Below are 14150 nucleotides of genomic sequence, written 5' to 3'. Positions count from 1 at the left end.
GACCAGGGAACTAGCCGTGCACACCAGGAGCAATCCACATCCTGTCAGGGGCTGCCATCCCTTTTTTTGCAAGGCAGGAATTGTGCCTTCACAAGGTTTTCCATCTCTGAGTCACAGTCACTGCCTCTTGGAGCTACTCCTTGGGGGGCAGCTTATACAACCCCTTTCCTCAGGGCTGTGCTGAAAGCTGTTATGTTAGTTCATTTGTAAAACTGGGATCCCTGCTATTGGTGGCAACAAAGATCCTGGCTCTTTTAGTAAGATTATAGGTATTAAATCCAGTCTCCTGGCCAAATTCCAGTTTGGATGCTTAATTGCAGGCTGCATCTATAAATCCCCTGTGCGGTTTCAACTACAGGTTGAACCTCTCTCGTCCAGGACTCCCTGGTTCGGCAACATCCATGGTCTGGCAGGACCACACATGTTCCTAGTTCAGAAAGCCCATGCCCTAGAGGTTGAGAGTGGCTGGGAGCAGAGCCAGTCTAGTCAGCGGCAGCCTGCAGGGCTTGTGACCTGGGGGTTGATAGCCCCAGGAGCAACTGTCATGCGTGGTATGGGGGTGGGGTCAGGAAATCCTGGGAGCAGCTGCTGCAGCGTGTGGGGCCAGGGAACCTGGGAGCAGCTGCTGCCACACAGGACTGGGGGTAGGGAGAAGAGCCCTGTGAGGCAGCAGAGCCAGGCAGGTGAGCCGGTGGAGGTCACGCCTCCCCAGGTCTGGTAAATTCCTTTGTTTGGGATTACGTGGCTCCCCAGGGTGCTGGACCAGGATGGTTCAACCTGTGTCATTAAAGGAATAGCATGTATCATAGTCTACACGCACAAAGAGGGCAGAGTGAAAGCTTTTTCGTGTCCATTTGTAACTGCCATTTTTGGCTTCTGATTGTTTAAACTTTAGTCAATGTAGTGTTTTAAATAGAATATAAATATACTGTTATAATTATAGAAAGAACAAAAACAAATGGGAGAGCAAGAGCATAGTTTGATGGAGAAAATAGATATAAAACCAAGACAGGGGATATGGAGACAACAGTACTCATGTACCCCATTCCACAGGACCTTCAATTGTTTCTAGCCCTTGTGTAGACTGCTCAAGGTGGTGATGTGTTCCTAGTTTCCTGCTTCCCTAAAGTGCACCTGCATGAAGATCAGCAACAACCCAGGCTTGAGGTTCATAATTACAGATAATAAAGGCAGTTGATGGCAACACTTTCATCAGAGCAACCTGATTAGGAGACTGATTCATGTTGATCATCTGACACAGAACTAGTAATGTGAGATTTCATCTAGCCAGGTAAAATGTGGGGCATGCTTGTAAAGTCAATAAAGGCTCAAAAAACATTTGTAAGCTCAAAAAACATTTGTAAACATTTGCAGACACAGTAGAAAAACTTACAACATATAATTGTCATTAGGTTTATAATGGGCCCAGAAAAGATGTGGAACGCCTGGACATGGGATTTCAGGAAAGCACATCTTGGAAGAATGTGGAAATGATGGATAAGGCAGAAAGGAATAAAGAAATGAATGGAAAATATGCAGAGGAGAAATACGAAATGTTTAAAGACAACTTAAATGTGTGCCCAAAGGTCAATAAATGTAGAAGTGAAAGCAAGTCAGTATGAATGAGAGAGACAGTATAAAGAGAGATCTAGAGATGGATTGGAAACGTGAATTACATTTCACACCTTTTGATTTCCTGTTGTCTAGTCTAGGCCTACAGCACCAGTTTCCTAAAATTATACTTAGCCAATAGATAAAAAAACAAACCAAGTAATTAGCTGGGGGCAAAACCTGGGAAACTGAGCAAACTATTGTAGATCTGATGGAAGGAATTTTCATCCCTGATTATCTGAGCTGGATCACAGCTATTACTACAGGGCATACAATGAAATAGTTGATGTCTATCATTATTCCTCCTTGTTTTTTATAGGTGGATATGCACTGACACATTGGCCATAGCAATATCTGGGGTTATTTTCTTACATTCTTTAGGGGTGGAGGATTATAGCACTTTAAAAAAAATAGAAGTCAAGAAAGCTAAGAAATACAAATAGATTTCAAAAAAGGAAAATCATGACTAATAAATAATGTCTTGACCTTTCCCTCTGTGAATTGAATCCACTTACTCTTTGGAGTCATGAAGAATTATTTTCTATGGATGAAATCCTGGCTGTATTGAAATTAGTAGGACTTTTGGCACTGACTTTAATGAGGCTAGGATTCTATCCTGAGTGTTTAATCTAATTTTTCCTTCTTTTTCTCTTTCTGGCTAAAGCATCTATACTGTCTGTATAGAGAGGTATCAAACCACCTCTCTGGTCGGAAATCTCTCCTCCCTGTGGCATCGATCAGGATTACTAGGGGGAAAGGTTTCCCCTGAATTCATATAACTGAAGGTGCCACTTCTTAATTTTCAGAGAAAAAAAGCTCATGTTTTAGGATGCCTGGGTTAGGATAATGTGAAATTCCTAGAGTCATGATGAATTGGACTTTAAAAAACAACAAGAACAACAAAAAGCAAATTTTTCAACCTTACATGATTTTTTTCTTTAGATGAATATGCAGAACAAATTAAGTGTCAATTAGGTGGAAACAGTATAAAGAAATATTACTTTACAATGCTATTTCTGCCCAAAGGAATTGTGCTTATAATTTACACTGGGTGCGTCTAGACTACCGCGCTGAGCCGGATCAGGTGATTGTTTGCACAGCACTACAGCCATTTTTATTTTAATAAAGAGGTGATTACTTAAATCCCCGCTTCATTGACTATATCAAGTAAACTACTTTACATGGCTTCATCGACGGTGCCATGTAGTCTAGACGCACCCCCTATGTGTGTTGTGTGAATACAGAGTAAAGGATAGTTCCAAATGTTTATATACTATATACCCCTAAAGCACCATGGAATCTGTTCTCTCCAGGCAGGTACGCAGATGCCACAGAAAATAGTCTAGGGAGACAGTCCTAGAGACACACATACCAATACAAAGCACTAGATGCTACCAGAACAACAGACACAAACTCTGCAGATATATTGCTCCGATGATCAACACCCCTGATACGCATTTCTACACATGCCTATCCTAATCTGTTCTGTTCTTTTTCCAGTGTGCGACATGCTCTAAGCAGGGATGGCCCAAGCCATTTTGGTGCCCTGGGCCTGGGTGTGCGGCACCGCCCCCGGGTGCACAGCGCATGCGCGGACCGGCCACGGCCGCTGGCACACAGCCTAGGGCCTGCCTCTGGGGTGCATGGAGCATGCGCTGCCCAGCCCAGTCCGGCCAGAGCTGCTGGCGCACGCACCGGGCCGTGCAGGGCCCCGCGGCCATGGGTGGAAGGGCATTGCTGGCCAGCGCCACAGGGCTGGCGCTGCGGGAGCCGGGCGTGCGATGCCTGATAGCAGCTGTAAAGGACGCCGTGCGCCCCTTACAGCTGTCATCAGGCGCTCCCCATTGGTTGGTGCCCCAGGTAGCTGCCCGGCTCGCCCATGCCTCAGTCTGGCCCTGGCTCTAAGGGTATGTCTACACTACAGCATTATTTCAATATACCTTATTTCAAAACAGTTATTTTGAAATAACGTGTCTAGACAAAAAATGCATTTCAAAATAGCATTTTGCTATTTCAAAATAGTGCGTCCACACTGATAGGATGATGAATCGCATTTAAAGCCGGCCAGAATCGGTCCTGGCAGGGCATCAGGTCATGAGTTACCTTGTGTGGCTGCAATAGCAATTTCGAAATTGGTGCTATTCCTTGTGGAATGAGGTTTCCCAATTTAGAAATAAGCCCTCCGCTATTTCGATTTAATTTTAAAATAGCGGTTTGGCTGTGTAGACGCTGGTCAAGTTATATCTAAATAACGGCTGTTGTTTTGAAATAATTTGCTGTTTAAACATACCCCAATAGACCAAACTATGTGAGTTAAACAAGACAATCACTACCCTTTACTATCAAATGAACTCACACAGGAAAATGATAAAAGATAAAAACCACCACACCACCTTTTGGTGAGCACTTTCCACAAAGTGATCACGCTCCAGCAGACCTATCAGTCCTCATCCTCAAAGGAAACCTGCACAACAACTTCAAAAGATGAGCTGGGGAGCTTCAATTCAGAAGTCTGGTAGATACTACAAAACATAGAGGGTATGTCTACACTATAAAGTTAATTCGAACTAACAGCCGTTAGTTCGAATTAACTTTGATAGGCGCTCCACAGGCAAACCGCTAGTTCGAAATTAATTCGAACTAGAGGAGCGCTTAATTCGAACTAGGTAAACCTCATTCTACAAGGACTAACGCCTAGTTCAAATTAACTAGTTCGAATTAAGGGATGTGTAGTCACTTAATTCGAACTAGTGGGAGGCTAGCCCTTCCCAGCTTGCCCTGGTGGCCACTCTTCTGCCCCCCTCCCGGCCCCGAAGCCCTTAAAGGGGCACAGGCTGGCTACGGTGCCCGTGCCAGGTGCAAGCCTGCCAGCACCCAGCCAGCAGACCCTGCACCTGGCACGGCTCAAGCCAGCCACCCGCTGCCACCCAACCCTCTGCCTCTTCCTGGGACCAGGCTGGTGGCTCCCGGGAGCCTGCCCAGGGCTGCAAGAGGCGGGCGCCCGCCTGGTCTAGTGCAGACATCGTGGACCTCATCCACGACCTGCGCACTAGGCACAGGAAAGTGGCCGTCTAGGGCAGGATAGGTGCCAGCCTGGGCACCCAGGAGCAGGTTTGCATGAAAATCAAGGTGGTCCACTGAGACCCCCGACCCTGAGCCCTGAGCTTAGAATGGCCATACTGGGTCAGACCAAAGGTCCATCTAGCCCAGTAGCCTGTCTGTCAACAGCGGCCAACACTAGGTACCCTGGAGGGGATGGACCGAAGACGATGACCAAGCCATTTGTCTTGTGCCATCCATTTCCAGCCTTCCACAAACAGAGGCCAGGGACACCATTCCTACCCTCTGGCTAATATCACTCCATGACTTTATCTCACTTCTTTTTAAACTCTGTTCTAGTTGTAGCCTTCACAGCCTCCTGCAGCAAGGAGTTCCACAGGTTGACTATTTGCTTTGTGAAGAAGAACTTTCTGTTATTAGTTTGAAGCCTGCTACCCATTCCTTTCCTTTGGTGTCCTCTAGTCCTTCTATTATGGGAACTAATGAAGAACTTTTCTTTATGCACCCTCTCCACACCACTCATGCTTTTATAGACCTCTATCATATCCCCCCTTAGTCTCCTCTTTTCTAAGCTGAGAAGTCCCAGTCTCTTTAGCCTCTCTTCATATGGGACCCATTCCAAAACCCCTGATATTGTAGTTGCCCTCCCCTCTCCCAGCCTCTCTCTTCCCCTCTCCCACCTCCTTTTCCCAGTCTCCCTGAGTTTTGTTAAATAAAGAGAGTTTCTATTTTTGAACACACGTGTCCTTTATTTTGTACATCAGGAAGGGGGGCTAGGGAGGGGTAAGTGGAAGGAGGTGAGGGAGGAATGGGGTACAAGCCCCCAATGGGGAGGACTGGGCTGGCTCTGTGGGCTCCTCGGGGTGGAAGCTCTCCTGAAGCCCCTTGATTGACCCCCCTTCAGATGGCAGCCTGCGGCAAGTGCAGCCTGGCTGATGGCCGAGTGCTGTGATGTGCCGAGTGTGGGCACTCAGGGCACTCCAAGCCAGGATTGCTTTGCAAGCAGGGAACCCCTGAGAACTGTCTGTCCGGGGTGGGAGTCGGGTCCCTTTAAGCACAGCCCTCAGCTAGCCTGAGGCAGCAGCTCCACACTCTAAATCCTAATCTGATGCTCTGCCGGCACTGCTTCTGGCCAGCCTTAACTTTGGTTCAGGGTCCACTCAGTGTGGACATGCTAGTTTGAATTAGCAAAATGCTAATTCAAACTAGTTTTTAGGTCTAGATGCACTAGTTCGAATTAGCTTAGTTTGAATTAACTAATTCGAACTAAGTTAGTTCGAATTAGCGCTGTAGTGTAGACATACCCAGACTGAATACAGGCACTGGGTTTATGGCTTATAACAACAATCTGTAACCTATGTCAACTTCACCCTCAGCTTTTGTGTTTTTCCCTTTCTTCCCCTATGACCAGAGGGGTGTTAATGGTTCACTTCACCTTGAATGGTCCCCTTAAGTAAGTTTGCTTAACATAACAAGTTCCACTTTGTAATCAGCTGTGCAACCCTGGATATTTCTACTGGGGAATGTGCTCAGAGACCATGTCTATACTGCAATTGAACATGTGCGGCTAGCCCATGTCAGCTGGCTTGGGCTGGTGCAGCTCAAGTCTATGGTATGGGACAGTTTAATTGCAATGTAGACTTTCATACTTAGTTTGGAACTCTGATTCTTGGATCCTCCAGCTGTTCAGGGTCCCAGAGTCTGGGCAAGTCCAGCATCAGTACCACAGTTAAACAGCTACATCATCCAAGCCCTGTGAGCCTGAATCACCTGACATTGGCCAGCAGCAGGTGTTTAAATGCAGTGGAGACACATTCTGATCACATTTCCCAGACCTGAAGAAGAATGGTGTGTACGTCTAACAGCTTGTCTCTCTCTCCAACAGAAATTGGTCTAATAAAAATTATTCACCCACCTTATCCCACTTCTAGACAAGACAGCCCAGGGAAGTATTATCCCCATTTTACAGATGGTGAACAGAGCCACAAATATCTTAAGTTAGATCGATTCAATCTAGTGCTTAAGCAGATGCTTGATGCAAAGCCAATGGGAATTAAGAACTAAAGGAAGGATTTAAGCACATTCTTATATGCTTTGATGAACTGGGGCCAAAGTGACTTGCAAAAGTCATACTGAAGGTGGGCTTTTCTTTTGTTTTTTACCTCATGATAAGTAAAATCCTTTGTCTTAGCCAAAGTCAGTCATGTATGAGAACACAATGGGTACGTCTACACTATATGCCTCTGTCGGCAGAGGCATGTAGATTTGTTTGTTCGGCAAAGGTAAATGAAGCCGCGATTTAAATGATCGCGGCTTCATTTACATTTACATGGCTGCCGCGCTGAGCCGACAAACAGCTGATCAGCGGTTTGTCGGCTCGCCGCTAGTCTGGACGTTCCCCCTGTCGACATCAAAGCCCTTTGTCGGCAGCCCCAGTAAACCTCATTCCACGAGGAATAACGGGGCTGCCGACAAAAGGCTTTGATGTCGACAGGGGGAACATCCAGACTAGCGGCGAGCCGACAAACAGCTGATCAGCTGTTTGTCGGCTCAGCGCGGCAGCCATGTAAATGTAAATGAAGCCGCGATCATTTAAATCGCGGCTTCATTTACCTTTGCCTACAACCCTAATCTACATGCCTCTGCCGACAGAGGCATGTAGTGTAGACACAGCCAATGGGTTGATCTCAGTGAGCTTATCTCATGCTAAAGCTGAAGTGCCTTGTCATCACTGTGTTTTTAACAAAGGAGAGCTCAGAAAGTTAACACAAAATAAAAAAACTTTTTTTTTTTAAGATGTGAAGATAAGTCCCCATTTCAATTAATTTGGAAATTTGGCTAAACAAACCCTTACCATTAGGAAAATTTTACCTTTTTTATCACCAAGGCAAATTTTTCAATAAAGGAATGAAGGCTGGATTCTAAACTAAATGACAAACTTCCTCAGAGGTTTGCCTCAAACTTGTGTGGAATGTGTATTATAGATATATTATTAAGACTTAAAAAAGACAGCAAATACCACCTCTGCAATAGCTGGCATAACAGAGAAAGCACAAAAGAAAAGAAGTGTGCAGAACCTACATATAAACTCAAATGCTCTAATATGTGACTTGGTTTAACTTATCTAATAGACTAGTATACCACATATTATAATAGATTACTTGTTGTTATTAAAGAGACCAAAATAAAGTCCCTTTAAAAATTCTATACATGAAAGAAACAAAGAAAGAGTTCCCTCTACAAATATGGAATAATAATAGAGGTTAGCATAAGAACATTTTTCCTGGCACCTTTAATGGGATGAGTGATTGCATTAATTTCTTTCTTTTACCTTTTAGGAAAGACTGGAATTCTCTGCCCTTATCTTCATTGATTTTGCCTTCCAGAGAGGAGAGTATCTTGCTCACATCACTCATGGTAGCAGAAATGTTGTCAACCTTCTTCTGTAGAAAAGTCAGTTTCATTTCTTGGCTGCTAATCTGCTCATTCATTTTTTGTGTAACTGCTCGGTGGGAGAATAGAACAGAAAAGAAGCTTTATTAAATCACAGGGGAAAGAGGAAGTGGAAGAAACATTAGATGAAAGAAAAGTGCAACGTTTCTGAGTTACAATTCATGAGTGAATCATCTTATTTTTTCCCTAGATCATGTATCAGTAATATTCAGGACCACAGTAACTAATTACTGAAGCATCCTATATCCATTATCCACTGTCCATATGCTTATAATTATAGAAGAGAACTTTGAATGGTTAACTTAATCTTAATCAGCATAATTTCAGTCTTCTCCTACCTCACACCCAGGGGAAGATTTAGTTACTACTATCTCATTAATTCTCTGTCCCCTACTAGCATCACAAAGATATTTATTTTCACTTAACATTTACAAATCAATAAACACATGTAGTTTCAATGTTTCAATATAAAGAAGATGTGTCCATTTATGGATGATGGGTCAAAAGAAGGAGCCTCTGAACATGGTGGCCAGATCCTTCAAGAATGAGATATAGAAAAGAAAATAGAAAAATAAAAAACAATAATACAGGCTAGAACCATTATAGTTCTGACACTATCATTCAAAACAGAGCAAATCATCCAGTCTGGGAAGTTCATTTATTAAAATATCAATCTAAATTGCCCCTCTTTGTATTTGTGGTCTATTCTGATTAGTGGGTATCTGTTTCCAGCTTGTAAATGAGCCTATATAGAAGTAAGGGTTTGGTCCAGCATTACTGGGGCTCTGTGATGGGTTTATACGTATACCTGCATTGAACAACTTTCTGGAATGGGGTTTAAGACTGGATTTTATAAGAGCCCCAGGGTACGTCTACACTACAGCGCTAGTTCGAACTAACTTAGTTCGAATTAGTTAATTCGAACTAAGCTAGTTCGAACTAGCGCATCTAGAACTAAAAACTAGTTCGAACTAGCGTTTTGCTAGTTCGAACTAGCGCGTCCACACTGATTGGACGCAGGGGGGCATTTAAGGGCAGCTGAAACCGGTTCTGGCAGGGCATCAGGTCAGCAGTTGCTTTGTGTGGCTGCTGTCTGAGGCTATCTGAGGCTCGTGCTTAAAGGGACCCCCCCTGGACAGCCGGTTCTCAGCTTTTCCTGCTTGCTTGCCAACCTCGCCGAGGGACAGCAAAGCGTCGGTCTCTGTGCCCGTCTGTGTCGGTGCTTCCCTTCGGGGGGGACCGCCGCAGGTGGCAACATGGAGCCACGGCTCGCCCTGCACCTTCTGGTGCACGTTCTGGACTTGCTGCTGCAAGCCTGCCAGCAATGGCTCGAGGCTGCCTGGCACCACCTGGGGAACGTCAGCCCCCTGCCTCTCCGCCTGGCCGCCCTGGGGGCCGTGGAGGAGCCGCGGCGGCGCCCCGGCACCGGCGTGCCCCGCCGCATCTGGCGTCTGGACACCAGCAGCGACTGGTGGGACCGCATCGTCCTGGAGCGCTGGGACGACCGACAGTGGACCCAGAACTTTAGGATGAGGAGGGACACCTTCCTGGAGCTCTGCGAGTGGCTCGCCCCTGCCCTGCAAAGAAGGGACACTCGCATGAGGCCCGCCATCCCCCTCCAGAAGCGGGTGGCCATCGCCCTCTGGAAGCTCTCCACGCCGGACAGCTACCGATCCGTCGGGAACCAGTTCGGCGTGGGGAGATCCACTGTCGGAGCAGTGCTCATGCAGGTACGGCGCTCGTCGGCCACCGAGCCGGGGGGGAGGGGGGCTGCGAGGAGGGGATGGGCCGCCCCAGGGACAAAGGGGGGGGGCGGGAGGAGGCGAAGGCGCCCCGCACCGGAGGGGTCGGGCTGTCCCGGCCGTACTACACGCCGCCAGGGGGGTTGCTTCCGGGAGTGGGGCGCGGGGCACTGCCAGGGCACGCACGCTCCCAGCCACCCGGGCGCCCCACTGATTGACGCTTTGCTGTGTCTCTCTCCGCAGGTGGTCAAGGCCATCAACCGGGTGCTGCTCCGCAGGGTGGTCCGCCTCGCCAACCCGGATGCCGTCATCCGGGGATTCGGCGCCCTCGGCTTCCCCAACTGCGGGGGGGCCATCGACGGGACGCACATCCCCATCCGTGCCCCGGAACACCAGGCGTCCCGGTACGTGAACCGCAAGGGGTACTTCTCCGTCATCCTGCAGGCCGTGTGTGACCACCGGGGACAGTTGACGGACATAAATGTGGGCTGGTCCGGCAAAGCACACGACGCCCGGGTGTACCGGAACTCCTCCGTGTGCCAGCGGCTGCAGGACGGGACCTTCTTCCCCGACCGCCACATCAGGGTCGGGGACGTGGACATGCCCGTCTGCCTGGTGGGGGATGCCGCCTACCCACTGCAGCCCTGGCTCATGAAGCCCTACACGGGACACCTCAATCCCTCCCGCCAGGCCTTCAATAACAGGCTGAGCAGGGCCCGCATCGTGGTGGAGGGGGCCTTCGGGCGACTGAAAGCCCGCTTTCGATGCCTCCTCACCCGTCTGGACCTGGCTGAGCACAACATCCCTCCCGTGGTGGCGGCATGTTGTGTGCTCCACAATTTGTGTGAGCGGAAGGGGGAGGCTTTCTTGCCAGCCTGGATGGCTGAGGCTGACCGCATGGCTGGACACTACGGTCAGCCCCGCACCGCCGCCGTCCGGGAAGCCCAGCGGGGGGCCATCCGGATCCGGGAAGCCCTGCGGGAGAGCTTCCAGGTGGAGGAGGAGGAGGACTGACCTCTCCCTGCATGCCCCACCGGGGCCTTCTTCCACCCTACCCCCCCCTTCCCCTTTCCCCTCCCTACCTACTGTCAAATAAAGACACCTGTTTTTCCAACAAAAACGTCTGTTTATTTCACAGAACTGGGGTGGGGGAGGGAGGAATGAAGGTGGGAGAAGGGAGGGGGAAACCTGGGACGAGGGAGCTGGAAGGGGAGGGGAGGGAAGGGAGGAAGGGAAAGGAAAGCTCAGGGGTGGGAGTCTGGGTGCCTCTCCCGTCTCGCCACACTGCGGGTCCGGGGGCGTCGGTGGGGAATGGTTGTGGAGGGGGGGGCAGAGAGGACAGGGGGTGTGGAGGAAGCAGGAGCGGAAGCAGGAGGAGCAGGAGGAGCAGGGGGAGCAGGGGGAGCAAGAGGGGGAGCAAGAGGGGGAGCAGGGGGAGCAAGAGGGGGAGCAAGAGGGGGAGCAAGAGGGGGAGCAGGGGGAGGAGGAAATGGAAAGCGGTCTAGCAGGCTCTGGAGGTGGCCTCGCAGGGCACGGCCCTGCTCCTCCAGGGCCTCCAGACTCCTCTGGCGCAGCCTGAGGTCCTCCTGGACCCAGTGGTCCTGGAGACGGAGCTGTCGGTCCAGGAACCGGAGATGCCGCCTCTGGTAGTCCTCCTGGTTCCTGGCTGTCCTGCTTGCCCGGGCGCGGGCGGCTGCTGCAGGCGGTGTGGTGCGCCCTGCAGTCCCCGGTGCTGCAGCTGTGGTGCAAGAAGACCAGCGGTCAATTACCCCAGGGGCCCAGGTGTGTGAAACCCAGCTCCCCTCTGCAAGGCCAGGGCCCCTGCAGGATCCCCAGCTGCTGCTCCGTAGTGGGCAAGGCCCAGGCGCACGGTCCCGGGGCTCCCTCTCGCCCCAGCCCCCCGTACACATAAGGGGAACACGAGGGTACTCACAGGTGGATGCCTCCCCGGCCTCTGATGATGCAGGCGAGCGGCTCTGTGGGGTGCCTCGGGGGTCCCGGGTCCTGGGAAGGCTGGCGGCAGGCTCCTGGCTCTCAGAGCCCTCTTCCTCCTCCTCGGTGTCCAGGAGCGGTCCCTCTGCCCCGGGGTCAATCACGTCCCGGGGGGCAGGGACGGCATGAGGCCCCAGGATGCGGTCCAGGGCATGGAAGTGGGGGCAGGCCTCCGGGTCAGCCCCTGGCAGGCAGGCCCGGGAGTAGGACTGCCGCAAGTCTTTAATCTTGCAGCGCACCTGCTCCCGGCTGCGCTGGTGGCCCCTGGCGGCCAGGCTGGCAGCCATGCGTCCATAGACGGCCGCGTTCCGGTGGCTAGTGCGGAGATCGTGGACATTTGAGGCTTCCCCCCAAACCTCGATGAGGTCCACGATCTCCGCACTTGACCAGGCGGGCGCCCGCCTTTTGCGCCCCCGGGCAGGCTCCCGGGAGCCGCCAGGCTGGTCGTGGGGAGCAGTGGAGGGCTGGGAGCCCTCGGATGGCTGGCTCATCCTGTGGCAGGTGCAGGCTGTGCAGGCACGGGTGCTGGCAGCCTTGCAACTGGCACAAAGTGAGTAGCCAGCCCGTGGCCCTTTAAGGGCTCCGGGGCCGGGAGGGGGGCAATAGAGTTTCCCTGGTGTTGGCCAGAGTGGCCACCAGGGAAACCTGGGAAGCCTTAGCCTCCCACTAGTTCGAACTAAAGGGCTACACAGCCCTTAGTTCGAACTAGCTAGTTCGAACTAGGCGTTAGTCCTCGTAAAATGAGGTTTACCTAGTTCGAACTAAGCGCTCCGTTAGTTCGAATTAAGTTCGAACTAACGGAGCGCTAGTGTAGCGCATAGGAAAGTTAGTTCGAACTAACGTCCGTTAGTTCGAACTAACTTTCTAGTGTAGACATACCCTCAGAGAGTTATGCACTCAAAATATGAGGAAGTTGGATGCCTAATACCATTAGGCTCCTTTGAAAATCCCACCTAAATGACTATGTTAAAATTAGATGAATACAGATTTGTATGTGCTATCCCATATGGACTAAACCACATTTTGACTTAATAAACCATCTTGCAATGGATCCATACAAAAAGGGTATGTCTACACTACCCTCCTAGTTTGAACTAGGAGGGTAATGTAGACATACCGCACTTGCAAATGAAGCCCGGGATTTGAATTTCCCGGGCTTCATTTGCATAAGCGGGGAGCCGCCATTTTTAAAACCCCGCTGGTTCGAACCCCGTGCAGCGCGGCTACACGGGGCACGAACTAGGTAGTTCAAACTAGGCTTCCTCGAGGAGTAACGGTAGTTCAAACTAGGAAGCCTAGTCCGAACTACCTAGTTCGTGCCCCGTGTAGCCGCGCTGCACGGGGTTCGAACCAGTGGGGTTTTAAAAATGGCGGCTCCCCGCTTATGCAAATGAAGCCCGGGAAATTCAAATCCCGGGCTTCATTTGCAAGTGCGGTATGTCTACATTACCCTCCTAGTTCGAACTAGGAGGGTAGTGTAGACATACCCTGACTGTTCTAACTAGAATAAGAGAGGTTGGGTGTGTCTATGTGGGCTGCAATTACACCTTCACTGTGGCGTGGACATGTCTTTTGTCAGCTACTGGCCTTAGTGACAGTAATAAGAAATGCTGACTCCTTTCACTCCTGTTTGCACTTCAGGAATGGGAACCCAAGCTGAATTCAATTTTGGCTCATCCATAATTGAGAGAACTGTTAACTATATTACATCTGTAAATTATCTCCTCAGTTATGTTTGTTGATATGACCCTCCCTTCACTGTCCCACATAGTCAATAACATTGCTGAAGTACAATGAGGCAATGGTCTGTAGAAAATGGGACTGCACAGGTATAACTGAGAACAGAATTTGGCATTCAGAATCAGTGTATCTGGTAATGAAGCTTGATGAGATAGGAAGACGTTAGTGTATTATCCCAGAGCTGGCAATCAGAAAAGGCCTTGGTTTACTGGTCAGCTGAGCAAATGTGATCTAAAAAATTGAGTGACCATGCACATGAAACCCTAAGATAGACTCTTTATAGAATCATTTTTCAGGGTTGACTTGCACTGTACAAATTTAAGAGTGGAATAAAATAGAGAAGAGGTGTGCATTGACTTGCTTGTTTATTTTTATTGACACAGTAACAAGGGTTTCTTGCATCTCTCCTCTGCTCACCTTTCCTGCTATCTACATTGTCTTCTAGAGTATGTCTATACTGTGGTGCTATTTTGGGATATTGACGGTATCCTGAAATAGGTATTCCACATCTTTTGAGCAACTTACTATTTTGAAATATAAAGGGCTCTCTAT

At 49.5% G+C, this 14150-nt stretch overlaps 2 protein-coding genes across 2 annotated transcripts in view; both read right to left on the bottom strand.

Moving 5' to 3' along the window:
• Window positions 1-14150, bottom strand: part of MMRN1 (multimerin 1) — a 72874-nt gene that overhangs the window by 16144 nt on the left and 42580 nt on the right. The window contains exon 5 of the mRNA XM_014577893.2: window positions 8003-8173. Within this exon, the coding sequence (XP_014433379.2) occupies window positions 8003-8173 (171 nt within the window). The remainder of the gene's footprint in view (window positions 1-8002; window positions 8174-14150) is intronic.
• LOC142829496 (uncharacterized) lies at window positions 8625-12741 on the bottom strand. The gene is made up of 3 exons (XM_075929176.1): window positions 11800-12741; window positions 11420-11604; window positions 8625-8660 (listed from the first exon to the last, which is right to left on the bottom strand). Exons 1-3 carry the CDS (start codon window positions 12347-12349, stop codon window positions 8625-8627), a joined length of 771 nt encoding a protein of 256 aa, XP_075785291.1. The 5' UTR covers window positions 12350-12741.

Source organism: Pelodiscus sinensis, chromosome 5 (genome assembly GCF_049634645.1).
Source record: "Pelodiscus sinensis isolate JC-2024 chromosome 5, ASM4963464v1, whole genome shotgun sequence".
NCBI classification, from domain to species: domain Eukaryota; kingdom Metazoa; phylum Chordata; order Testudines; family Trionychidae; genus Pelodiscus; species Pelodiscus sinensis.
The sequence above is the reverse complement of the archived record's forward strand: the minus strand, read 5'-3'. Positions and strand labels throughout refer to the sequence as shown.

Excerpts from the sequence above, each read along its gene's own strand:
- LOC142829496 (XM_075929176.1), bottom strand. The coding sequence starts at position 12,349 with ATGAGCCAGCCATCCGAGGGCTCCCAGCCCTCCACTGCTCCCCACGAC. Across the intron at positions 11,605-11,799 it reads GGCCGGGGAGGCATCCACCT|CTGCAGCACCGGGGACTGCA; the intron begins GTGAGTACCCTC and ends CTTGCACCACAG. Across the intron at positions 8,661-11,419 it reads TGCGCCAGAGGAGTCTGGAG|GATCTGGCCACCATGTTCAG; the intron begins GCCCTGGAGGAG and ends TCATTCTTGAAG.